The 27,630-nt window shown below is 32.5% G+C and overlaps 1 protein-coding gene across 2 annotated transcripts in view; it reads right to left on the bottom strand.

The window, feature by feature from the left end:
* Positions 1-3,941: 3,941 nt before the first annotated feature.
* Positions 3,942-27,630, bottom strand: part of LOC145268172 (uncharacterized) — a 192,512-nt gene continuing 168,823 nt past the window's right edge. For both annotated transcript variants that reach the window (XM_080123384.1, XM_080123383.1), the window contains exons 7-12: positions 22,606-22,676; positions 19,900-19,998; positions 18,279-18,352; positions 9,207-9,361; positions 5,899-5,991; positions 3,942-4,187 (exon numbers count right to left, since the gene is read on the bottom strand). In XM_080123384.1, coding sequence (XP_079979510.1) covers positions 4,092-4,187; positions 5,899-5,991; positions 9,207-9,361; positions 18,279-18,352; positions 19,900-19,998; positions 22,606-22,676 — 588 coding nt within the window. In that variant the 3' untranslated portion in view covers positions 3,942-4,091. The remainder of the gene's footprint in view (positions 4,188-5,898; positions 5,992-9,206; positions 9,362-18,278; positions 18,353-19,899; positions 19,999-22,605; positions 22,677-27,630) is intronic.

Raw genomic sequence — 27,630 nt, 5'->3', positions numbered from 1 at the left:
AGTATAGACACAGCACTCTCCCTCGATACTAGCGCACAAGTCCATGTATTTGGTGACTTTAATGTTCACCACAAAAACTGGCTTGGATTCTCTACTCACACAGATGCAGCGGGCAGCACAACACATAGTTTTGCTATATCTCACTCCCTATCACAAATGGTAACGTTTCCAACTCATTTCCCTGACCAGCAAGAACAACAAGCATTACTTCTAGATCTGTTTCTGACTAGTTCCCGAGGATTGTACAACAAATGCTGACAGCCCACTTGGGAACGCTGACCATGCAGTGATAATGGTAGAAATCGCCCTAAATTCTAGACCCAAAACTGAAGAGCCAGTGCTCAAAACAACGGGATATTATAAAAAGGCTGACTGGGAAGCCATCAGAGATCTTATCAGAGATGCCCCATGCCAAAATATTTTTTCTGTTCCTGCTGAACAGTGCGCAAATGAGACCACTGAATGGTTCAAAACAGCAATGGAAGCACATGTTCCCATGCGAAAATTTTATAGCAAGCCCCACTCTCCCCAAGGGTTTACTTCGACTTGTGCAACTGCCATTGCTCAAAGGCAGCATGCATACCGCAGATTTAACTGACATAAGTCCAGTTCAAACAAACAGAAGTACACAGAAGCTAGAAATAATAAGAAAGAAATAGCGACAGCTAAGAGAGAATTTACTGAAACCACTAAAAAACGCATCGAAGCACAAAAATTAGGAAATCGTGACTTCTGGAAAATCTACAACAGTGTAGTAAATGATGGGCAATCAACAATTCCCCCACTAACCAACAATCACGAGGCTGTTTGCTCAGCAACCGACAAAGCTAATATGCTTGCCAGCTGGTTTGCCTCGAACTCCACACTGGACCCTTCCAACCACCCCCTGCCTGACTTTCCTTTGCGGACAGACGCCACGCTAGACGATCTGAAAATCACCCCTGTTCAGGTGCATGCTATCATAAAAAATCTTGACACTTCAAAAGCATGTGGACCTGATCTCATCCCAGCTGTGCAATTAAAAAAGTGCTCAGCCGAAGTAGCTCCAGTTCTCTCCAAACTCTACAACAAATGCCTTAATGAATCATGCTTTCCGGGCTGTTGGAAAATTGCTTCTGTGGTACCAATATTCAAGATTTCTGACGAAAGAACTGACCTATCAAATTATCGCCCCATTAGCCTCCTCCCACTTTTCGCCAAAATATTTGAGACCAGAATTAACCATGCTCTAGTCCGGCAACTTACAGATGCTAAACTTCTGACTGACAAACAATATGGATTTAGACAAGCCCATTCCACAGCTGACATCCTCACTGTAATCTCTAAACGTATATACCATTCACTGGACAAAGCGGGGGAGGGCAGAGCGGTAGCTCTAGATATATCTAAGGCTTTTGACAGGGTATGGCACAAGGGTCTCCTCAGGAATCATACGGTATCACTGGTAGAATACTTAGCATAATTAAATCCTTCTTAGATAAGAGAAAAATCCAGGTTGTCCTCGACGGTCGAACATCTAAACAGTGTGATATAAATGCGGGAGTGCCTCAGAGGTCTATTCTTGGACCTCTATTGTTCCTGATATTTATTAATGACCTCCCCGACAAAACTGCCTCTGAGATGGGTATATATGCTGATGACACTACACTCTATAACAGGTATGACAGGAAAACAAATGAACACATATCTAAAGAAATAGCAAAAACACTAGAGGATGACCTCCAATCTGTAGTGGAATGGGGACATAAATGGATGGTCATATTCAATGCTGCCAAGACTAAACTGGTTTCCTTCAATAACTACAAGAAACCTTCTCTGCCACCAATAGCAATGGCCAGTGACTCCCTGTCTGAGAGTACATCTTTCAAACTGCTTGGCCTAACGTTCACAGGAAACATGAGCTGGAACAATTATATTGAAAACATTGCCAGGGCCGCGGCGAAAAAGGTAGGCTCTCTCTACCATGCTAGAAAACTACTGACACCTGAAAGTATCCTGTATCTCTATAAGGCCACCATTCGCCCATGTATGGAGTATTGTTGTCACATCTGGGCTGGTGCGTCTACTACTAGTCTCTCGCTCCTAGACAAGGTTCAAAAAAGAGTCGCCAATCTGATAGGCCCTAGACTGGCATTTAAGCTTCAGCCTCTGTCCCATCGACGAAATGTTGCATCCCTCTGCTTGTTCTACAAGTATTTTAATGGTGAATGCTCTGACGAACTGCAAACACTTGTGCCCCCACGACGCAGACACCCTCGATAAACCTGACAGGCAGCTAAATCCCACCCCCACACAGTAGAGATCCCTAGATGTAAAAGATCTTTCTACTCCAGTAGTTTCTTCCCCAGAGCCACTAGACTCTGGAATTCCATTCCAGGATCCTGCTTCCCTAACTGTACTGACATGCAGAAGTTCAAGTGCAACGTGAACCGACATCTTGCTGCCCAAATCCCTACATAGTGTCCCAGTAGTTGCTGACCCTGATAGTAGCCCCCTACACCAAAGTGGCAATTTGCCTTGTTTGGGGTGAAAATGTAATAAAAAAAAAATAAAAAAATGCTCAAGGTTGTGTTAGAATTAACAGCAACTTTTTAATGACAGCTTTAATGTGACAATAGGAGTTCTGTACTGAGTTTGTTGCTTTTCTTTTGTGTTTTAGAATTGTTGCATAGGGAGTTCTATACAGATTGTATAAAAGAGATTCTTCATGCTATGATTTAATACTTACTTATCATGGAAGATCGATTTAAGTGAAAGACTCGGAAGAATGCTTTAGAAAGTATGCCTGAGAGCATAATCAGAATCAAAATAGTTGTAGAATTGGAAAAGTCTCCCAAAAAAGTTCTTCAAAATTTGTGGAAACAGATTTAGATGCAATTCACTATGTGGTATTTGCAAGTTAGATACACAGAAGTGCAATGGAATTACACAATGGCCAGTTTGTGTGCAAAAAGATGAGAACTCACATATGGAGAAAGAATATTCTGATGATAAAGGTCTTAAGGTTGTCCAGAAGTTTAGTTACATTGGTGATATGATTTGGAGTACAGGGAGGAGCAGGTGCTAGTGTGATTACAAGAGTTAGTTCAGGAAATTTCTGCCACTACTAATCAACAGCACATTACCACTGTTGCTCAAAAGTTTTCACCTCAATCACCACTCTCTAATAATTATTATCAAGTGGCTTTATGTCTTGTCTGGAGTAACTTCCATAAAAAAATCCAATTTTACCAATATGAAGCATTTTTTTCTTAACAATTATAAGAAACCTTTACCAACATTTTCTTGTCATGGCTGATAAGCTCCTTCTGGAGACTCCAATGTTCAAACTCCTTTACCTAATATTCTCAGAGATGATTTGGAATATTTATATACAAGATGCTACTAAAATTCCTGCAAAGATTGTAGACTCCCTTTACTAGGCAAGAAAACTTCTCATACCTACCAGTACTCTATCCATGCAAGGAATATTGTTGCCACATTTTGGCTAATACATCAACTGATAATATTTCCTTCTAAGATAAAAAAAAAAAGCCTCTAATCTAATAAGTGCCAGTCTACCAAACTCCAGCCATCGTCTCATCACTGCAATGTTGCATCTATGTGATTGTTTAACTCGCACTTCAATGGAATGTTCTTTGATGAACTTGTGCCCCCTCGACATAAGTACCCCAAACCAACTCAGCAATTATCAAATTCCACCCTTCAACATAACCCGATCCTTTGATTCCGAAAGATTTTCTTCTTGGACTTCGGAATTCCCTCCATGTTTCTTTTCCTTGACCAACATGCAGAAATTTAAATGTAATGTGAACAAGTATCTTGTGGCCCAACTCCCTACCCAGGCTGTGTACCTAAATCTGACTATCAGTTGGCCCAATAATATTCAATAGAATTATGCCTTTGGAATGAACAAAATGAAAAAAAATAAATAAATAATATAAATTTTTAACTTTTATTTTCTGTAAAAACACTGAAATAACATTTTATTTCTCAATTCATAAACAATTTTTATTATTCTGTAATCTGGTGATAAAAAATAAAACACAAAAAACATAACTGTCTTCGGTAGGTTTGATTATTTTTCTCAATTATCGGTTTGAATGAGCAGTTCGAACTCCACCCCACTCCAAGAGTTGCTTATCGGGATTTTCTTCCCAGGATTCATTCTTCGGAAAAAGATTTAACTGAAAAAAAAAAAAAAAAAGAAAAAGTTTTACCAAAAAGATTTATTTGAAGAAGATTTATTTGAAGAAAAGTTTCATCAGAAAAGCAACAAAAAAAAAAAAAAAAAAAAAATCATTATTTCCACAATATATGACCCTGTTAATATGCATAAGCATAGAGAGAACACAACTGATATAGAGGCGTAAACCTTGATAAAAACTCCTTTTATCCCCAGAGGTAACAGTAGTTCCTGTGGTATTTAGTGAAAATGTGTTAGTAGGCTAGAAGGTTTTTTTAATTCTCTCCCACTGCAAGAACTTACACATCAGGGTTGGAAAGTGGGATCGAGAAGTCAGCGCCCTCAAGAAGGGACACTTTGTCCTGCAAAAAGTGCCTGAGCAGTCCCATCGGCATTCCTCAGTAAGGGCGCCTCAGGCGATTAACAATAAACTAACTCCTTCTCAAAGAGAGAAGGAAAAGCCTGGAAGGGTAGACCTCCTAGAACTGCACAGAACTAACATCCCACCGCAAAATTAACAGGGACTGAATCATTACAGGAATGGTCTAATCTCTGTGGATTTTGGGGTTGAGGATTCAGCACGGATGTGCTGATGATCATATTCTTGACAAGTACAATTCACCAGTTAACGGAGAACTATGGTGAGATAGTGTCTCGATAAAATACTTGTCCATTTGGAATTGGTTTTAGGAAAAGCACTTACCTGTAAAAATTGTTGTTTCAAACAAACTATAGCTGTTCTAAGTTTGCGTTTTGTGCAAACAGATGTCCGAGCAACTACCAAAAGGCAGACTTGTGGAAGTCATGGAAACTTGTCTACAACTGAATAGTTCGTCACTCATTTATGTCAGAGAAACAGAATGAGAGAACTAAAGTACCCATTTTAAAATAAGTAAAATTAATTCCACAAACTCTTATCAAAAATAAGAAAGCAACATATCACAATAGACCTTATATCCAATTCTGATTAAAATCCATTACATAGTTTTGATTCTAGAAAATGTTTAATATTTAAGCCATAAGCTTAAGAAGGCTTAAGAATAAACTAAAATTTAGCGAATCTTGTTTAATTGGTGCTGAATGAGTATAGATCAAATTTAATATAAATCTGCTATAGTTGTATTTTCAAACAGAACGTTGTACCATAAAACCTCTTTAAAATACCAAAAGGAAAATGAAATTTGGTGTATATTAATTAATTGATATCTAATACTTATTGTTTAAATTTCACAAAATATTGGAGTATTATTAAATTTTTTAAGGCCTTCCACTCCTTTTTATAAAGCTAAATACAACCCACATTGGACCACTTACATTTGACAGCTATGCTTAAATTCCATAATGATCGGTTAGTTAGTTTAGCAATGAATCCCGAGTATACAAATGTATAAACATTTTACACATAGTTGACTTTATATAGTGATTTTATCTATAAGAAGTCTGTCTGTTAACATTTCATTTTACTTTTCCATCGCTACTATATGAAGAAACACTGAACATAATTTAGACCTGTCCAGCCAGTAGGTCATCTGATGAAACTTCTCGATGTTCTGAATATAAGCTTCTTAAATTTAGTGATCAAAAAAAATTTTCATTAATATGAAATTCAAATTATATTTTGTCAAATGTTGAATTATGTATTTATTTAATAAAATTCCCCTTTTTTTTACACTTTTAAATATTTAAAAAAAAAAAAAAAATTAAATTCTTACCTTGCGTCCTTGGTGCTTTTGAACTTCTTTGGCATCCCATTGCTTCTGCTTGACTTGTGCTTCTAAAGCTGAACTTCCACCACATCCCCATACCTTAAAATGAATATAAATTGGCATTAAAGCTCTTGGAAGTATCATTAGGAATTTAAAAATTTTGAATAAATAGATAAAACTATTTTTAGAACACGTTAAGATGCAAGAATTTTATTAAGAGAAGAAAAACACAATCAAATTTCTTTTTTTTTTTTTTTTTCAAGTTGAAACATTTCTTATTAATTTCAGACCATATCCGGTTCACTTTCAGAGAAAGAAAGAGTACTATTATTTGTTTTTTGTTTTTCCTTGCAAGTAAAATCCTGGGTTCTTATGTCCAAAGTGTGCTGTTGTTGTTATTGTTGCATGAGGAGTCAGCGAACTCTGTGAGCTTTTTTTTTTTTTTAGCACATTTGCTTTAAAGGCATAAAAATTGGTATTAAAGCTCTTGGAAGCATCATTAAAAATGTAAAAACTTTCAATCTATATATCTATAAAAGTGAAAGTGTGTTTGTGTGTGTGCACGCGCGCCTGTCTGTGTACATTTCCCGACACAATAACTGTCAATTTTCAGTCTACAGACTCGAAATTTGATATACAAGGTATGGAGATTTGGGAAGATATTTGTAATCCGTTTTCGCCCAGAAATTTTGCTGTTAAGGGGTCAAAGTTCAACAATTTGATCTTTGAGAACTCTACCAAACTCCTCCGCCAATTTTGGGTATAAACAATTGAGATTTTAGATATAGGTTCCTTGGACATGGATCTAACTTAACTTGATTTGAGCCCAAAACAATAAATGTTAAGGGGTCATAATAGGGGTCAAAGTTTTAAAAACTTGACCTCTGCAGTCTCTACTAAATTACTCAGACAATTTCTGGTCTAAACATTTGAAATTTTACATAAAGGGTATTCAGAGATAGGGCAAGCTTTTTAATCGGTTTGGGTGGAAAATTTGAGCTACCAATATATAAATTTATGTATGTATGTTTGCATGTCTGCCTAAAACTTCCAACAGAGGCGACGGATTTTCACAAGATTAGTATCGTTTTTAAGCTCGACCCTTCAGGCAATAAATACTGAAAAATTGGCTAAAAACATTAATTTCTTCACCATCAATTAGGCACTTTTCTACAGAGAGGGGTCGCTTTTTTCACCGATATTTTCGAAAGTCACCCCCTCTTTTCGATTGTCTAGCCTTAATTTAAACCTACGCTACAGTGTGACGATGGTCATAACAGCAAAGATGTCACATTTTTTCACCGTTCTTTTCCTCCTTCCTGGTATGTGTTTGAGCCTGCCTTCCTACTACCACGTTTTTATTTTTTTGCTCGACACACACCTCCAAACACCTGGGCAATGCAAGGCACCCATGCTAGTAAACAGATAAAATTGTTTTTAGAACATGTTAATATGCAAATTTTTTTTTTCTTTCTTTTAATAAAATTTTTGCATCTTAATGTGTTCTAAAAAGAGTTTTATCTGTTTATTCAAAGCGTGTATATATATATATATATATATATATATATATATATATATATATATATATATATATATAAAAATGAAATTTGTGTTTGTGTACATTTCCCTATCAAATAACTGTCAATTTTCAGTCTAGAGACTCGAGATTTGACATAAGGAGTACTGAGATTTGGGAAAATCTTTTTAATCGGTTTTCAGCCAGAAATTTGGCTGTCAAGGGGTCAAAGTTCAATGATTTGACCGTTGAAAACTCTACCAAACTCCTCCGCCAATTTTGGATCTAAACATATGAAATTTTAAATGTAGGTTACTTGGACATGGATCAAACTTTTTAATTTGATTTGAGCCCCAAAAAATAAATGCTAAGGGGTTAAAATTAGGGTCAAAGTTTAAAAAAATTTGACCTTTGCGGCCTCTACAAAATTATTCAGCCTGTTTCTGGTCTAAACATTTGAAATTTTACATAAAGCGTATTCAGAGATAGGGCAAGCTTTTTTAATCAGTTTGAGTTGAAAATTTGAGCTGTCAAGGAATCAAAATCGAAAGAGTTGACCTTTGCAGATTCTACCAAATTCCTCCGCCAATTTTAGGTCTAAAAACTTGAAATTTTAGACGTAGGTAAATAATAAATGTTAAGGGGTCAAAATTGGGATCAAAGTTTAAAAGAATGACCTCTGTGGTCTCTACAAAATTACTCAGACAAATTTTGGTATAAATATTTGAAATCTTACATAGAGTGTATTCACACGTAGGGCAAATTATGAACAGTACATAGAGCCCGAGCAAAGCCCGGCTGAACTGCTAGTATATATATATGTAATTAAAAAATGTGTAAATTATAACAATGAAAATATTCTGTTCTCACATTATGTACATAGCTCTCCATTTAGCCACAAGGGTAGAGTTAGACGCAAGGTTGATTTTTAACATAGAAAAAGTTTGCTTCCCAAAAACGGGCACAAAAATTTAAAAAAGGGAAATAATAAAGTAAATTAAAGATATTACATCCAAAGGAATCGATGGAGATTATTTTTGTCCACTAGATGTTTCAGTGTACCTATGTGTCTCTTCAGTAGTACTGGATCATCGGGTTGAAATAATTCTTTGAATAAAACCCTTTCTAAAATCTGTCTTCATGTCTACAATTATTCAGAATTGTGTTAGTGGAAATACAGGAGAATATGATAGAGATATTTGCTGAGAACTCCTATTCCTATACAACTACTGAAAAAATGTGCTATGGAATGGTGATCTCTCGGTCGGGTGGTCCTAAAGCCTCAACCACACATAAGCTTATGCCATACATCATTGATTTAGCACCCATTTTACACGCTAGCATATGTTGGGCAGCTTTTAGAAATTGGCTTTTATTTAACTTTACTTGCAAAATGTTGTGCTTCTTCGGTTGTGCCATAAAGTGGAATGTAGAATAGAACATCAAGGTTAGAATGCTGTATTTATTTGTAATATAATCAACTTAAATTTCTTAAAATCTGAAAATCAAACGTCCATTTCTTTAGGTTTTTAGTTGTGCTTCTAAGCTGAGGCATAAAGTGCAGAGTTTACTAACGTTTGTTGAATTCAAGCTTTTTGAAAAGAGAAAGGTTAGTTAAACCTTTAAATCTTTATGACCTGAATTATGATGTAAAGAATTAAAATATATTTGTTAATTTTAGTTAGTTTAAAGAGTAATACTATGATTGCCTTCAAACTTTATTTATGCCGTTGTATTCATTTATTTATGACTAAATTAGTTCAACCAGATCATGAAGGGTTAAAAGAAAATGACTCACTTCAACTCTGTATAAACTGCAAGAAACACCATAATGTTTGATAGAATCAAATTCCGAATGGATATCCAAGATAACAGATGTAGGATCTTGGCCAATTTGGATTCCTTTGGGTATTCCTCTGTTATGTTCATTCCACAGACAAATATTGGAACCAGCTTAAAAAAAAAAAAAAAAAAAAAAATTTCAATATAGGAACATTTTACAACCTTATGTTAAATCTGTTCTTTTATTTGAATCATTATTTTTTAAACATAAGAGTCGCAAGGTTCACTTTAAACTCTGAAAGAAAGTAAACATTATTATTGGTGGCTTAACTTATTTCAAAGAAACTAGTTAAAATAATTTTGGTTTACCTACTCATTTGTGATTTACTTGCGTTAAAAAATACGGTTTAAGTCAGCTAACATACATTCTGATGTGTCTGCTACCGGAAGTAGTGACAAGAGAAATCAGTTCCTTCACTTTTATTGTTCTTCAGTATTTTCTATTGTGAAGCGATTTATTGAAATGAAATAGAAGAAAAGGACATTATTGAAAAATATACAATAAAAATTAACAAAATGATATAGATAAAAATGATGCAAATAGTCTTTATTTGCATAAAACTATTCAAATTTTAAAACGTATTTTCACTAATTCTTTAAAAAAGAAAAAACAGAGCGCAAAAAGTGTTTCCAATAATTCTTTAAAAAAAAAAAAAAAAAAAAACTAATTTCAATGATTCTTAATTAAAATAAGACCAAAAAATCTTTTCAATAATTATTAAATAAAAAAAGAACAATTAAAAAAAAAATGTAATCAAAAAGAAGAGTACATGTACAGGGAGATATAAGCGTGAAAGAAAAAAGCAAAGGAACTGATTTGCGCTGTTACTGCTTTTGGTAGCAGCCACGCTGGAAGTTAGGAAGTGCATTAGCTGACTATCACCAAAAATTGTAATATTCCTTTGAAGTTAATAGCATTCTATAATAATTAGTTGTGAGAAAAGCAATAAACAAGATGCTGGATGCTTTAATATTTTACTAACAACCAATAATTACGAAACTAAAAATATGTGTAACTTGTAGTGAATATAATTTTTTTTTAATACAAATGCATTTCATATGAAGAAGGAAAATCAAAATAGATTGTTTTAAACTAATTTACCAACTGTATTTTCTAAAAAAAAAATTTTTAAATAATAACAATTATTATTATTATGCCACTGATAGTAACGTTTATCCTAAAAGACAATTGTCTAAAGAAAATAAAAATTACATACCGTATATTTCGGCGTATAAGGTGACCCTCAGATATGATGAGGTACAAAATTGGAGCAAATTTAAATAAATTTATCATATATCGGTTGTATAAGACAACTGATAAATCAAAAAATCATGTTTGTTTAGCCTAGGCTAGAGATTGCAACACCCTGCATCTTATGAAATATTGGTTTTTAAAGCTGATTTAATTTTAAGGGTTGTCTTTTACGCCAAAATATATGGTATGTTAAAACATGAAATAAAAATTCCAGACAAAATGCCATATTAATTTATAGAATAGTGGATAAGCTGAATGAAGATATTTCCATCAACCATCATGCGAATAAATAGAAGTATAAACGTTTTAAGTTCTATAATTCACACCAAATGAGTATGGATGAAATATCAGGGTTCTACTTTAGAGACGTGTTTGTGTCCTTATTTTAACTCGTTAGTTTCTATGTTTATTCATTATTTCATATAGTAATGTTCTATTTTGTTAATAAAGAAAACCATGTTGATATGTTAATTTTGGGACACCATTCTTAGGAGAGAAATGCCATTTCTTTAAAATCCATTTTTATTATTGAAGAGTTATAGCTAACACCAGGTTGGAATTCCACTGTTATGTTGGTGAATCAGTAAAGATTAATAAAAAGATTTTTAGCACCAGAGATTGGATGATTATAAGCTGTGCACTACAATGATTAGGCCAATATTGAAATCTGGAAATGCTGCCAGGTTTAACCAATAAGTTCAGAGTAGAGATACCACGTTGTGTTTAACACTATGGTATCTGCTTTATGAAAAGAGTATGGAAGCAATAATACATTATTGAGACGACGAAGTTGACATGAATCAAGTCTACAAAACCATGACTTAAAAAAAAAACAAATTTTTTTTTTTATAGGAATCACCACTTATCAAGGCCCAGAGACCACTCGAAGATAAGGGTTAAGTGTACAGTAGTCAGTTGGACACTACAGTAATCGTAAGTAATGGAAATTCGGTAAATTTGTTAACTTGAGTGAAACGGCTCATCAAGAACTTGTTTACATTGGACTTGAAGACGATCAAATTGTAGTCAGCTGGAAAGTAGGAAAATGGAAGAAAAGGCGTGCATTTCTAAGAAAGAAGCTCTGTTCATAGAATCTACGTTTAGATTTAGGCACAGATAAAAAGTGGAGGGAATTATTGATACTGTTTTCGGCTAGACAAGTGTTTCTTGCCATGAAAATAACGATAAAGCAGAGACAAATTCGCAACATCTCTTCTGTGAGATAGAGGTTGCAGGAAAGAAAAAAAAGGAAATCTCCTACAAGACTACAAAGTCTATTTTGAACTCTATCAAAGCAGGACAAGTCCTTTCTAGTAGCTCCTGCCCATATGTGGCAACAATACTCCATCCTTGGACGTACCTGGCACTTATATAAATAGAGAATTGCATCAGCAGTGAGATATCTACTGGATCGATAGAAGGATCCCACTATTTTCTAAGTGCAACAATGTCACTGATTACAATCAACAAAACAATGGAACCTCAAGAAGTACAGAAGATTGAGCACTAGATAGTTTCCATTTTGGCTGGAATGAACTGCCAGAATGGGTTGTCAACGCCAAAGATGTAAACAATTTTAAGGAACAACTGAACAAGCATTAGTCATATAGACAATATTATGTCCGACCCATACAGTGAAAAGAATACCAAGCATGGAGCGGGTATTACAAGCTTAGTATTTTATCCGCACAGTACATTCTTGATATTTTTGTTGAAATCTAATTTAAATTGGATTAAAAAATCTTATTTAAAATTTATTTTTTTATTTCGTTATTTAACACCTCTATGAATATTACTGTAAATGCACACACACACACACACACACACACACACACACACACACACACACACGGTAGCACGATAAAATTGTTGCCCTAGAAAAGATGACATGATTCCATTTCTGGTTGATGAAAACTAGTTTTCTATTTTTGTTTCAAACCATCTACTAGTTGGCCAGTTGTGTACAAATCCCAAGAGTGATAGGAGCCTTCTATCATGTCTGAAAGTGACACAATGTTCTACAAGCAAGATTGGAGATGCGCCGCTTTACAACTCATGCTCTCTATTGATTCAAGTTATGACAACAGGACCATTGTCAGCACCCTCAAAATGTAAATCCATACGATTCAACCTTTAAGGGCACAGCTCAACGCATTGGATGATCCATGGTTATGGTCTTTGGTGTGGTTTCAAGTGAGGGCCACATCATGCCACGTCACATCTTCATGTACTGAAGAGTGTGGTGATCCCCTGGTGCAATCAGGTGGCCACTGGCGGACCCTGAGTGTGGTAACAAGACTTGGAGCTGGCCCACAAGTCAAAAGAAACCCAGGGTTGGCTTTAGAAGGAGTTCTACGACTTTGTACTAGTCTCTCACTGCCCCCTCCTCCTCTGAGCTGAACCTACATATATATATATATATATATATATATATAAAAAGTTGATCATTTAATATAACTTCAAAATAGGACTCTAGATGGTAAAATAATATAAAAATGATATACAAAAAAAATCATAATAATGTTTATAACGATAACAATTCAGAAAGACATGAAAATAATTGAAATTAGTTAAAATAAATACAGTATGATCATAATGTTTGTAACAAAGAAATGGCAGTGTGTTTTTAAGGTGAACATCTCTGATTACTAAGTGTCTAAAAATGCAGCAAAGACATAATTTTGCTGACTTATTAGTTGTAAATGAAAACCTATTGTGATGGCTACGTTTTGAAAAGCAATAAATTACTAACTAAAACTTTATCCTTGGAACTTGGAAATCTATAACACTAATATATATAGATAGGATAGTTAATAAATATATATAGTCTGTCAATTTTGCTCAAATGCACAGATCATCATATAACAATTAGATCACTGACAGACATTTAAATACATTTAAAAATAAATATTTAAATTTCAACAGTATTTCTCCTTCTGTTGCCAGGTTCGAATCTATCGACTGGTGTTACTGATTATTTCTGAAAGGATGAAACACTAGTGCCTGTATGTAGTTGATAATTATTATAGTAAATAATATATATATATTATAATCAAAGGCTGAGGCTTATCATATGATACAATATATCCGCACACACACACGCGATACAATATATCCGCACACACGCACGCGATACAATATATCCGCACACACGCACGATACAATATATCCGCACACACGCACATGATACAATATATCCGCACACACGCACATGATACAATATATCCGCACACACGCACATGATACAATATATCCGCACACACGCACATGATACAATATATCCGCACACACGCACATGATACAATATATCCGCACACACGCACATGATACAATATATCCGCACACACACGCACACGATACAATATCCACACACACACACACACACACACACGATATAATATCCACACACATGATATAATATCCACACACACATACATATATTAATATTTTTATTCATACAGATGTGTACAAACTTTGCTAAGCTGGTATGACAATATTTCGATCTTAAGTTATTAATAACCAAGATCTTCTTTTGGGTGAAAATCTGTCCTTTCTTTTAGATGTTTATATTGAAAAAAAAAAAAAAAAAAAAAAAGAAATGAAATATGTTAGTTAAAAAACTGAAGGCCACATGATTCAATTTAAAATAATATTAAAAAAAACAAACGTTTCTATATTTTTAGCTAACGTGTTTATAAAATGATCTATTTTTAGCATTAATTTCATATTTTCTGTTCTAGGGTAGATGAAAGACCTTAATATGCCAATTCACGAGTTGTGGTTTAGTAGCTAATTGATGGGTAGACAGTTAAGGAGAAAAGAAGGGGAGGGTTATGTGTATTACTTGTTTAGAGTGAATTTTTTTTTTTTTTAAATGGGAATTGTTGTTTTTTTAATTTCTATTGAAGAAAACTAAATTTAAAATTAATATTATAATTAATTTAATAATTATAAAAAGAAAATAATTGTAAAAGAAATGCACATATATAAAATCTAATATAATTATAGAGTTTTAATAACAAAAAAAGCAGGTGACAAATATAAAGATGTTAATGGTGATGATAATTGTAGTTATAACAGTGATAATTATAATATTAGCATACTGCTATTAATACTACTAATAAAATAGGATCGTTAATAAACTAATAATAGCAATAAATACAATGATTAATATAGTTATGCTGATGGTGTAATATAAGAAAGCAAAATAGTGAAAATAATAACGGTAATGATTCAATAAATTCAAGAGAAGCGAAAAAATATACTAATATACTTATGATATGGGTATAATATAATGGCTAATATTAACTAGTTACATAGTACAATAGAACAAGTTTATAAACAAAGAAGTCATTGAATAAATAATTAAAGAAACAATTACACCAAAAGCCATAATATAATATGGACGTGTTATATGGAGGATGGATCATCTATACTAGTAGGATGGATAGAGATTACGAGTTAATGGGTTTAGTTAAGATCAATACTAATCAATAACTTCATTTTATAGGACTACTACTATATTTAAGGGATTATATGTAGGTTGCTAAGTAGGTGTGACTGTGTTTACAATTAATTGAAGTTTCATATTTTTTATTTAGAAGTTTTGCATCTATCAGTAAATCTAATTATCTCTAACTTTTCATTTAGATATAGATAACTATTTAGAGATATACAGGTGTTAGTTTTTTTAATAATTATGTTGTACTTAACTATTTGTGTTTGATTGTTTTTGGTTAGATCCTGGTGACATATGGAAAGTAAGGTTTTGTTTGTTGTTAAAAGAGGATTTATGGTTGGTGTATATGTCTGAAAGTATCTCAGTGATGCCAATATAATATTTGTTTTTGATTCTAATTGTAGCTTGGTAAACTATTGAAGTTTTTGTCATAGTGGGTTTTATGGTCATTACATCCTTGCAAGGAGCCAATCTGCTGGAGTACGTTATGGTTAAGGATCACCAAGAACCAGCATTTTTATCATGACACCATCACTAAGATGCTTTGCTAACCAAAACATAATGGTGCACATCTCATCCTGTGAGGTAGGTTTACAGGCGTGAGATAAGCAAGCTGATATTTATTTGCTTTAGTGATTTATTATATGGTTTACTCTGATAGATGGATTCCATTGTGCTTAGGAGTTTCATCTGCCCAACTGAAACAGGTTGAATGGGTTTTTACTTTACCAGATAGTAGGCACATCAGAATTTAGTGCCTGACCCGACCCCATAAGCAGACAGACAAAACAAAACATCTATACACCATCGCTCAGTTTTTAGTAGCCACGCAGTACATTTTTATTTTTCCCCAAAATGTTTTTTTTTAAATCTTTTTTCTTGTTTTTTTCTTTGTATTCCTATTGTTTATATTATTAATATTACTTATAAAATTAATCAATCAATCTATAAATTATACAGGTTATAAAAAAATATTTTTTTATGATTAAGCATGGAAGGGGGGGGGTCATGAAAAAGCGTCCAGCATGACATATGAACAAAACAATTTTGTTTAACTTATTAATTTAAAGTTTTTTATATGAATATTTGTTTTAATCTCTTCGTTTTTTTGTTTTGTTTTTTTTTACATTTTTACTTGTGCCAGCCTTTATTATAAAAGAAAGTCTTAACCTCTTTAGCACCAAATCATAGAGCTTTGTTATGTAAGAATTCGGGATATTGTTGAATTTCTCTTTAACACTGGCCCATAATTGATCCAAGTTCCTGGGTGTATATTTTCACCATTTAAATTTATAAAAACTCCAAAGATTTTCTATAGGGTTTAAGTCAGGACTTTGTACTGGGCAGTCAGCCAACACAATAATACACTTTTCTTCAAAACATTTTCTAGAACTTCTAGGTGTGGCGCCTTGCCCCATCCTACATAAATACACACTCATTTTGGCGGGTTGGAAGGTATGTTTCGTCCAATATAGCTTGGTATTTATAACTGTTCAAGATACCTTTGTACAGTTTGATGCTTCTCTCTCCAGTAGCTTTGATACACCCCCAAATATTAAAAGAGGAATTTGCCTTTTTGAAGGTTTTCCTGACATATTTGTACTTTTTACATAGGTATGGGGTTGTTCTTACAAATATTCGGCCCCTTCGATAGAGGTCTATCCTGCATTCACCCAAGTAGACAATATTATCAAGTTCCTATTTTTTTTTCCAATATATTCTTACATAAATTTTCCTGTTAGCAACATGGCTCATTTTTAATAGTTTTCTTTTTTTTGCAAGCCACACAACCCTGTAAATTACGCCTCCTTAAAGTTTTCTTACATGCAGAAAGAGATATATTTACAAACAAATCTTTATTTGCAAGGAACCCCCCCTCCCCCAGTGTTTCCTTGAATTTAAGCAAAGTTTCCTCTCATCTCTCTGGCTTCATTGTTCAATAGGCTACATATTGTTTCCATATTTTTTCATTATTGATTCATGCATTTCAAACTGTTTAGCTATGGAATTAAGAGATTGGTCCTTTTTTCTTCATCATAATAATAATCAATTCTCTTATTTTCATTGGTACAGTGGCCATTTTTAATAATTCTAATCAAATATGAATTTCGAGAAAACAATGTGGTTAGATGAGTCTAATCATGGAAATATTCCACAAAAGAGAGGTGGACACTTTTTCATGACCACCTAGCTTTTAAAATTAAAATATATATATATTTATTTATTTCTATTGCAAGTTACCAAGAAAATTTTTAATGCTTATCATATTTACCTTTGATATAACTACCACAATCCGACCCCCCCCCTAAAAAAAAACAAACAAAAAACATTTTTGTGAAAAATTTATCAAAATGTACTGGGTGGCCACTCAAAACTGAGTGATGATATATATATATATATATATATATATATATATATATATATATATATATATATAAATTCCTCCAAAACTTCTAGCCTTGATAGAGAGGGAACTAAAATTTACTGCTACGGTTTCAAATGATCTGAAATAACAGCAAAGGGAGACTTGATTCTAAATATTTCTTTTTGAAATAGGGTACGATTATGAATATGTCCAGTATCAAATAATCCTTATACACTGTGAAATTTACTTTATGTATGAAAACAAAAGAGGGAAGATATAACATATGAGAAATAGTTTGATGAACAATATTATCATTATTTCTTTTATTTCTTTTTTTTTTTTTTTTGCGAATTAGTCCACCAGACAAATTATTCCTCGTAATATATAATATTCAACCGAGGATTGATTCTATAATAATACATACACAATCTGCATAAATTAAAATATCATGTTTTAAAGCATATTGTATGACTGAGCAACGCCAGGCTTCCAGCTGGAATATATACATGTTGCTCAGTCGTACAATATGCTTTAAAACATGATATTTTAATTTATGCAGATTGTGTGTGTGTGTGTGTATGTATATATATATATATATATATATATATATATACACACACACAAACTACCCATCACAATTATCAATTGCTAATAGATACCCGTGAGATAACTAATAGTTTAGTATTTGTGTATTTAAAAACATTACGAATAATTATTTGAATTGTTCACATGGATTTAATGAGTGCTTTATTAATGTGTTTCTGAAGCTATCTTAAATTTTGCCCTCAAGTGTCTAGAAATAATAAACTGAAAAATGTCAAGGGGAATAACTCAACTCAGCTTGAAGACTTATTGATATTTGTTTATTTGTTAATTGAGAAATGAAAGGCTTTAACACGAAATGGGATAATAGAAATATAATATTAAATGAATATTATAATTAACCAACCTTGTATGATACGATAGCAAGGTAGAAACTGCATTAGAAGGCACTGATCACCACCATATCTTTTGGTACTTACTCTGTAAATAATAGAATTTATCAAAATTAAATTTATCTGCATAAAAATTTTTTTTTTATCTAAAACTAAAATAAATCCAAAAACCTGAATAAAATACCCCCTCCCGATTCTGGTTGCTGGTAAAAACATTTTGCAAATTGAGTGGTTGATAAATGAACATCTGTGTATGTTCACTGCACAGGCCGTGGTCATTTGCTTGCTGTGCTGGCTCAAAGTAGTTGATTGATCCAACACTGATCGCAGTGTCACTTGTGTGGTCTTAGTTATGTAACAGAAGAATCTTCCCTCCAAATAAAATCGGAATATCCATTTAAAACAATTAACAAAGGTATTTTTGAATTTACAATGATACTCATTTTTTTCTACTGAACAACACTTGCACAAGCTCAACAAAATCAAAACAAATCCAACTGGACACAATCCATTAGCTTAGAGAGCAACGGCCCATAGAGAAATACACAAACTTTAACTGATTGGGAAATGCTCATAAAATCAAAAACAACTGACTTCCTACTGCTCATTTGCCAAAATATAAATATACATATTCTGGGACCACTTGAGATAATCATCTGCTAATCAATGAACATAAAAAAAACTATTATCTAGGAGATCTTGTATCTAGCCGGCCATTTTTTCTTTTTGGAAAAGCTCAAGTAGGTCATAACCACAGTAGAGATGTGATTTGGGTGAATGCTAAAAAGCGAATTGTTTATAGCCACACTCTTTCTTTTTCCACTTAGTTGGCATTTGCTTTCTTCATCACTTCCAAAAGCAAGTTAGTTTTCACAGGAATATTTTCAAAGCAGTCGCACCTTGAACAGAATCTCCCACACCCATGCCCCTGGCAGAGGGAGGCAATTCAAAAAGAAATCTTCAATGATTCATGTATAAACTTCATCGGCTTGTAGACATCTATTCATGCACTAACAAAGACAAATAAGCCAACACACATATACAATGATTGCTGCACTGTCCAATTTTCACATATGTATGCTACTTGCATACACATATTATCTAGACTATAAACATATTGATATACACACAATATGTGCTTCAGACTTCTGTTGTTCATCGACTACTTTTATAAACCTATCAAAGAGAAAGAATTTTATGGTTGAAAAAGCATTTACATATATTCCATAGCTAGCTTGTGAAACAAACTTTTATGCCAAAACCTATCAAGGAAAGGACAAAGCTTCAGTTAATAGATTCGATGATCCAGTGTGATATTATAGTCAGCACATCAGCAATTGGTCTTGCAGGATAAAATATTGCTGAGTAGATTGTTTTTCTGAAGTGGTTGACAATTTCTTTATTTCCTTCCACGTTTTTCTTGGCTTTCTCCTGTCAACTTAACCTGTTACCTAAACTGTTCTAAATCTAACACAAGAACTCTCATTCATTCTTTCAATGTGGCCATACCATTGATGTCTCCTTATTACTGATCCTCAAAAAATCTGAAATATGATACTAGGCATGTTCAACATGTTTGATAGCCAAGAAATGCTGGGTAAAATCTGCTGGTCAGCAGTAAAAATGCTATTTTACCTCCATCCACAGTCAGATGCAAAACAATACAGGTTTCTTCCTTCAAAGGAAATCATCGTCACGCAGGGTCCATTATACGAAGACACATGATGAGAAAATCTGAAATAGATAAAATTGCATAAAACAATAAGGGAAATTGCTACCATAAATTATTATATGTATATAAAAAATTTACAGGCGAGGGAATAATTTTTGCACCCCCCGCTCCCACTTTGGGATGACAAGTTACATCAAGGGAAATAACTTTACTTCAAATTTTCTTTATTTCTCCTATGTTAGTTATTTTTAATTTTATTTATTTGTTTTAATCTCGACTTTTCTAGATTTTAAGTATTCCTATCCTTATCGACATCTATATTATTTGATCTAAGAAGCTGCAAAATGAACTTCATTTTCCATTAGATTTGGTACAAGTATAAAAAAAATATATAAAAAAGATTGTCAAAATCTTTAATTTTGACCAAAGTGATTAATGGTTCGCAATATATTCCTTAGTGGTACACGAATGTTTCAAGTCAGACCTATTTTTTTTGTTTTAAATTTATGAATTTCCCCAAAATATCAAATTCCATTATCCAATAAAATTCAATTTTTAGTGTTATTTTTCTTTATTTCTTACAATTAACATTCTTGTTTAGGAATATTGCGGATTAGAATTAATAACTTTGATTATTCAGACTATTTTTCTCATCTTGAGAATTATTCTCAACGTTTCATTCGATGTAACCTCTGACCTTCTTCAGATCTTGCAACAGATATCAGTGCTAAGTAAAAATTTACTTCAAAGTGACACTTATCTAATAGTGTAAGATCCAATCCTTAGTACAGGTGACATTAAGGTAACAATTACGAACTACTTAAGATTTGTACCCAATCATGGCTGGCAGAATGAGAGCAAACTACCTCCATGGATTAAATGGTTCTGTTCAAAATTCTGTAGTTGTTCACATGTTTGACAAAATGCATCTAAGGAAGATTGAAAGTTATATCAACAGAAATGCTGTGAAAATAAGGCAAGAACACCTGAATAATCTAAATAATACAATTATCAATCATTATCTCAAAAATTCCGAAACATAAAATTAAGTCAATGAAGTCTTACAAGTTAGATATAAACAGCATTACATTTGACAAATCGATATTTCATTCTGACTAACCAGTCATTTACATATTCTTTTACTATGTATTTTACATTACAAAAATCAATTCCAATCAATTTCACCAATTACATACTCTATCCAATCTGATAATTATTTCAGCAATATAGTCTGCATAAGATTCACTATTTCTTAGAAATAGTAAATTAAAAAAAAAAAGCACTGGGTACATGCTGATTCAGTTCTTTTTATATATTTCTCACACCTGTCAGTATTCTATATTTTATTATCACCATGCGAATGAACATTGCTGACACATCTGGAATGGTGCACCTAACTAACTAGTCTTTCTCTCTTGGATAGGATCCTCAAAAAATGTTTAACTGGATATTTCCTGCATTGTTTACCAAACTTCAGCACTGGCCCAACGCTGTATTGTTACATCCTTGTGCTTGTTTTGCAAGTACTTCCATGGAATATGCTCTGATGAACTTCCTACACTTGCATCCTCTCAACATAAATACCCCCAGACCAACAGTAAAATTTCGGCAGATTTGCCGTTTAGTTGTACAAATAGTCTCCAACCCTTTTATCAAAAAAGGGGACACTTTGGGTCATCACCGGTATATATGAAAAAGTTTGTTTACGTATAATTTATTTTAGATTAACCATATTGTTCAACAAATAAAAGGATTAAACATGTTTTATTTTATAATCTAAAATTCTTATTGTATAATTAAAAATGTAAAACATTAAACAATACAAATAATATGTTGTTTAACAAACAAAAAAGAAATGAAAAATGAAGTTTTAAAATGATTAAAGGTGTTTTATTTTATAATTAAAAATTTTTATTTTATAATTTAAAATTTAAAACATTGAACAATACAAATAAGATTTTGGTTTGATTTTACATTTTATATCATTCTCGGATCCATATGATGATGCGTCTCCACAAAAATTTAATATTTAACTTCATCTTTCATTATTTCTTTTCGAGAACAAAACCAACATTTTATTTATATTGTTTAATGTTTTTTTTTTTTTAAATTATAAAATAAAATACATTTAATCATTTTAAAACTCCATCTTGCATTATTTCTCTTTTTTATTTGTTAAAGAACATGGTTAATTTTAAATTAAATTTTAATCACAGGATTACATTTTCAATAATCACGTAAATATAAACAAACTTCTGTTTACGATATATACACCCACCAGTGTCGACCCAACGTGTCTCTTTTGATAACAGGGTTGGAGGCTATTTGTACAACTAAACGGCAAATCTGCCAAAATTTCACCCCTTCACTGTAGACATTCCCATATATTTGGAAAACTTACTTTGACAGCTTCTTTCTTCAGACCACTTGCCTTTGGAATGCTTTCCCTGCTCCCTATTTTCCCCATACTGTACCAACATGCAGAAATTTAAACATGTAATCTTATTGCACAACTTCTTACATAGATTATTCTCTTATAAATTTGTTCCCCTAATCACATAGGTTTCTTACATCTCAGTGGCAAATCCTGGTTTGAGATAATGAATAAATAAAAATAGAATTTCTCAAAAAAATTTAGAAAAATACATAATAATCAAGAAAATATTGACCTGTTCATGGACAACCCATGATCGTTGCTAGAATAGATGAGATTCCATGTCTGGCAATGAGGCAAACGTGCCTACAAATAAGACAAATAAATTTATAAGTTAGAATAACATTTTATTATAGTTCTGAATTTTTGAGATGAGGATTGATAATTTGTAGTATTTAGATCATTCGGACAATTTTTCTCACCTTGAGTGTTAGTCGCACAACGTTTCAATTTAACCTCTAACATTCTTCAGGCGTGTCTTGTCAAACATGGGAATCTTTCTGTTGAACTCAGGAATTTGTACAGAATTTTGAATGGCATCCACAGTGGAGGCATGCTCTTGTTCCGTCAACCATGACCGAATAGAAGGTTTAAGTAATTTGCAATTGTATTCTAAGTATCATTCGCACTGAAAATTGAAATCTCAATCCCCAGAAAGGTGTCATTTAGAATTGAATCTTACTTAATACTTTATCAGTTATGCCATAGGTCCTTGTGGATTAAATAATGGGATCCGTTAGAAATTCTGTAGAGATCGTAGAGTTCAACAGAAACATTCCTGATACGTCTGAAGAAGATCAGACGAAATGTTGTGACAATAAAAGTCAAGATGAGAACAGGAGTGTGACTAATCGAAATGATACAAAGTTTTGGTTGATGAAAATATTAGCAGAATTATCTTTCAAATTAACTTAAAGCTTTAAATGTGCAACAAAACAATATTATTATTACTCGTTACAAAATCATTCAGTTATACCAGTCTTACACTTGATACTATACCGTTATTAAGTATGCTTAGTTATCCTCCCTTATCACCAGGTGGAGGATTAGCAAGGGCACCATATTTAATTTGCTTTCATGCAAATATTTACTTGGTATTAAATTTGCTGTGTAAAAAATAAACACAGAGATTGTTGAAGCATAAGAAAGATTTTAACATTTACTACACGATTAGGTGTTTATTCAGATTGGCACTTATGACGGCAATTAAAAGTAAAGAAAATACATAAAAGTCTGTATGATGTACATACCAACCACAGAATGAAGATGAAATATTCTAAAAATCATATAATTTGATCAAGTAGGTTTTTTTTTTAAAGAAAATAAAATTTTATGACTAAGCAAGTTGTAGTGTTTTTGTCGGCCATCATGAACTCTGAGGGAATAAGAAAGGAGCAGACAACTCAAATTGAAGTGTTGAAGTGAAAAATCAGCCTTACGTTCAATGCAGGTTAGTAGTAAATAGCTAAAAATCGGAAATGCTGATTTTCATACTTTTAAATAAAACTACTTGACTGATCTACGTGATTTTTAGAATATGACATCTTTGTTTTGTAACGAGTACATACATCATACAGACTTTTCTGTATTTTTTTTTTACTTTTAATTGTCGCCATGAGAGCAAATCTGAATAAGGACCCAGGATTATTTCTGGCTAAAGTGGTTATCTAATTTTGGCTGTTATTGTCACCCTTAATTTGATCATCAATTGGACATAGCCATCTTCAGTGTGAGATTGAATAAAACAATCTGGTTTATCAAGACTTAGCAAATAAAATATGGAAGTGAAATTGTATCACTTGCAAACAAAAATCACTCACATAACAGTCTGTTGCAAATTATACCAAATTGTATTGGGTTGTTGAATCTCATTTCTTCCATAGATGGACTGAAGATACTTTCATGTTGTTGCTTGAGCATCTCTGCCATTTTGCTTGGGTCCTTTTCTAGTTCCCCAGTAGTTGTCCTGGTCCTATGGTTGGGGTGTTATGTTTCCTTTTAGCATATGCATTGAAAAATTTGCTATTTGTTTTGATGTTGGATATGGCTTTTAACTCCTCTTTCAATCTTTCATCTTCATGTGATTTGATAAGTTCTATTAAATCAAGTTCCTTTTCCAGTTTGTGTTTTTTTGTTAGTAAAAATGATCTTTTTTATTTTGGCTCTAGTTTTGCTCTCTTTTTTATTAAGATTCTTCTGCCTCTGAAGATTGCTCTTATTTTCTTGGCAGACCTGGTTGTTTTCATGTGTGTATTTGTTTGATATTAAAACCTTGCTTATGGTTCAGCAATCTTTCAGTCTTTATATTCTTACACAATAATTTTAATACCAAACAAACATATTAAAGTAAATTAAATACGATAGTCTGGCTATCTATAGTGAGAAGGGGAGATAACTATGCATGCGTTTTTAATAACAGTATATTATTGAACTAGCAACGGACAAAATGGAAGTGGGGAGTAAAGTTTGTTTTGATGGAGTCTCACTTTAAAAATCTACCAATTATCAAATCAGGTGAATCTAATCAATATGAAATTTTCACCGATTATTAAGTGAAAATGAAGTTTATAACAGTATACTTTTTTTTTCAAAATCTCTTTCACTCTCTCTATATATCTATAAAAGTGAACGTGTCTGTGTGTGTCTGTGAGTCTGTGTACATTTCCCTACGCAATAACTCTGTCAATTTTAAGTCTACAGACTCGAAATTTGATATACAGGGTAGTGAGATTTGGGAAAATCGTTGTAATCAGTTTTTGGCCAGAAATTTGGCTGTTAAGGGGTCAAAGTTCAACTCTACCAAACTCCTCTGCCAATTTTGGGTCTAAAGACTTGAAATTTTAGATATAGGTTCCTTGGACATGAATCTAACTTAATAACTTGATTTGAGCCCAAAACAAATGTAAAGGGGTCATAATATGGGTCAAAGTTTTAAAACATTTGACCTCTGCGGTCTCTACCAAATTACTCAGACAATTTCTGGTCTAAACATTTGAAATTTTACATAAAGGGTATTCAGAGATAGGGCAAGCTTTTTCATCGATTTGAGTCGAAAATTTTTAGTTACCAATATACAAATGTATGTATGTATGTATGTTTGCATGTCTGCCTACAACTTTCGACAGACGCGACAGATTTTACCAAGATCAGTATCGTTTTGAAGTTCGACCTTTCAGATGACAAATATCGAAAAATTGGTTAAAATCATTAATATATTAACCTTCAACTGGGCACTTTTCTACAGTAGGAGGGCGCTTTTTTTGCCGATATTTCTGAAAGTCATCCTCTCCTTTCGATTGTCTAGCCTTAATTTAAGCATAAGTCACTTCCGTGGTCGTAACAACAAAGACATCAGTTCCCCCCCCCCCCCCCAATCTTTCCCTCCTTCGCAGTACGGGTTCAAGCCTGCCTTCCTACTACCATTTATATTTTTCTACTTTTAATATGAGAAAATTCAGGGTTTTATCTTTCTGGGAAAAAGAAAAGTTGTTCAGAAATAATGGATTTTAAAAGATTTTAATTAGTTGAAAAAAATAAAACAGTGACTTGGTTTTAGTCCGTCTGTATGCCATCGCCATATTGAAAATTAAAGCCTGGTATAATTCGAAACATTTCCCATTCAAGCAGAACTGAGGAGGTGGGGATAATTTATAACAGTTCTTAAGAGATAATATGTTCAACATTTACGCTCGTCTGAGGCAACAATGTCTGCTGATTATTTGAAATCTAGAGGATGGAATACAGAGTTAGAGAGTCAAAAATATGAGGCCTGATTTGGACTCCAACACTTGAAACAGATAAGGCTCAGAGCAAGGAAATGTTAGAAAATAATAAGTTGACAAAGAAAATTGAAAATCATTTTTTTTTTTTAATTTCTATATATCTTTTACTTACATCCAGAATGATAGAAAATAACTATGTTGCTATTGTATTATTGTATTTGCTGCTAAGAAATACTTAACTTCTGTAACATTTGAATGTGTATGTCACAGAAAAATTTGTGATCTGCAGATAATAGTTTGAGATCTTCATTCTTTTGCCTTATAGTGTCAGTATTGATTCTTATAAGATTTTTATTTTATAATATTAATTTTTATAATATTTATTCATAACATAAATAAAATTATACAGCAGACAGAAAGATGTATAGAAAATTGAAAAATGAATAATTTTATTGAAGAATATTACTTTTATTATCTTTTTTTAATGTATTTATTTTTGTTTATTTTCCCTTTCACCACTCCAGTTAGCCACTGTATTGCAAAGAGCCTACATTCATATGCATCAGTAAGGCTTCAACCAAACTGATATATATATATATATATATATATATATATATATATATATATATATAAGTTCAAATGTATTGAATTAAAATAAAAACAATATTTTTTTTAAAAAGTGCTTGATACATATGTAGAGCTTTTGTAGGTGAAATTATGTAAATATCAGAAAAATCCTATGCAGATTAATCTACGTTTCGACGATGTTACTCATCTCATCAGGAGATAATCAATAAGTAGCCAGAAATGATCAAATCATGATAAGTAGCATCATTAAAATGTTGATTAATCTGTGCAAGTTTCTCTGATGTTTATATGATTTCACTTTACACGCACACACATATACATATATAAAATAATTACCGTTTCATATATTAATATATTATCTATGCAGTATAAGAATATACTTATGGCAAGTAAGTTATACAGAAATGTTTGTATTTCATTTCCCATGAAAATCATCAGAATAAGTAAATATATTTATGTTATAGGATCATTTTTATAGTTAAGTTGTGCCTACTCCAACTTCTAAACAGACTCTTTGAGTTTGTCTCCTCAGTCTATTAATTTTCTTCAACCATCAACAATCCTAAAATGTAAATTCATACAGTTAACTTTATGGTTTGCCTTTGTTTTTTGTTTTATTTTATGCTATATTAACCCTGTCTGGATTATTGAATGCTAAATCCTGTAATTTTTGAAAAAAAAAAAAAAATCTTTTGCTTAAATTTCTTTATATATTCAAATGTTTATTCATGATGTTTAGTTGGGTTGCTTTTTTATAGCATATCAACCCTTTTTTCAGGTTCGATCATTTTGGCAAAAAATGTTATGCTTCAAGTTTCATGTTCTTTATATCTTCAAATATTTATAGTGTTTAGTTTGGTTATTGTGTAAAGAAAAATTGTTGTTTTTGAGTTTGGCTTGGCAGAACAAAGTTGAGTTTAACAAAGGGAAGGGGAAAAAACACTAGCATC

This window comes from Euprymna scolopes, chromosome 43 (genome assembly GCF_053919585.1).
Source record: "Euprymna scolopes isolate OS-2025 chromosome 43, ASM5391958v1, whole genome shotgun sequence".
Classification (NCBI taxonomy): domain Eukaryota; kingdom Metazoa; phylum Mollusca; class Cephalopoda; order Sepiida; family Sepiolidae; genus Euprymna; species Euprymna scolopes.
This window is presented reverse-complemented; position numbering and strand designations above follow the sequence as displayed.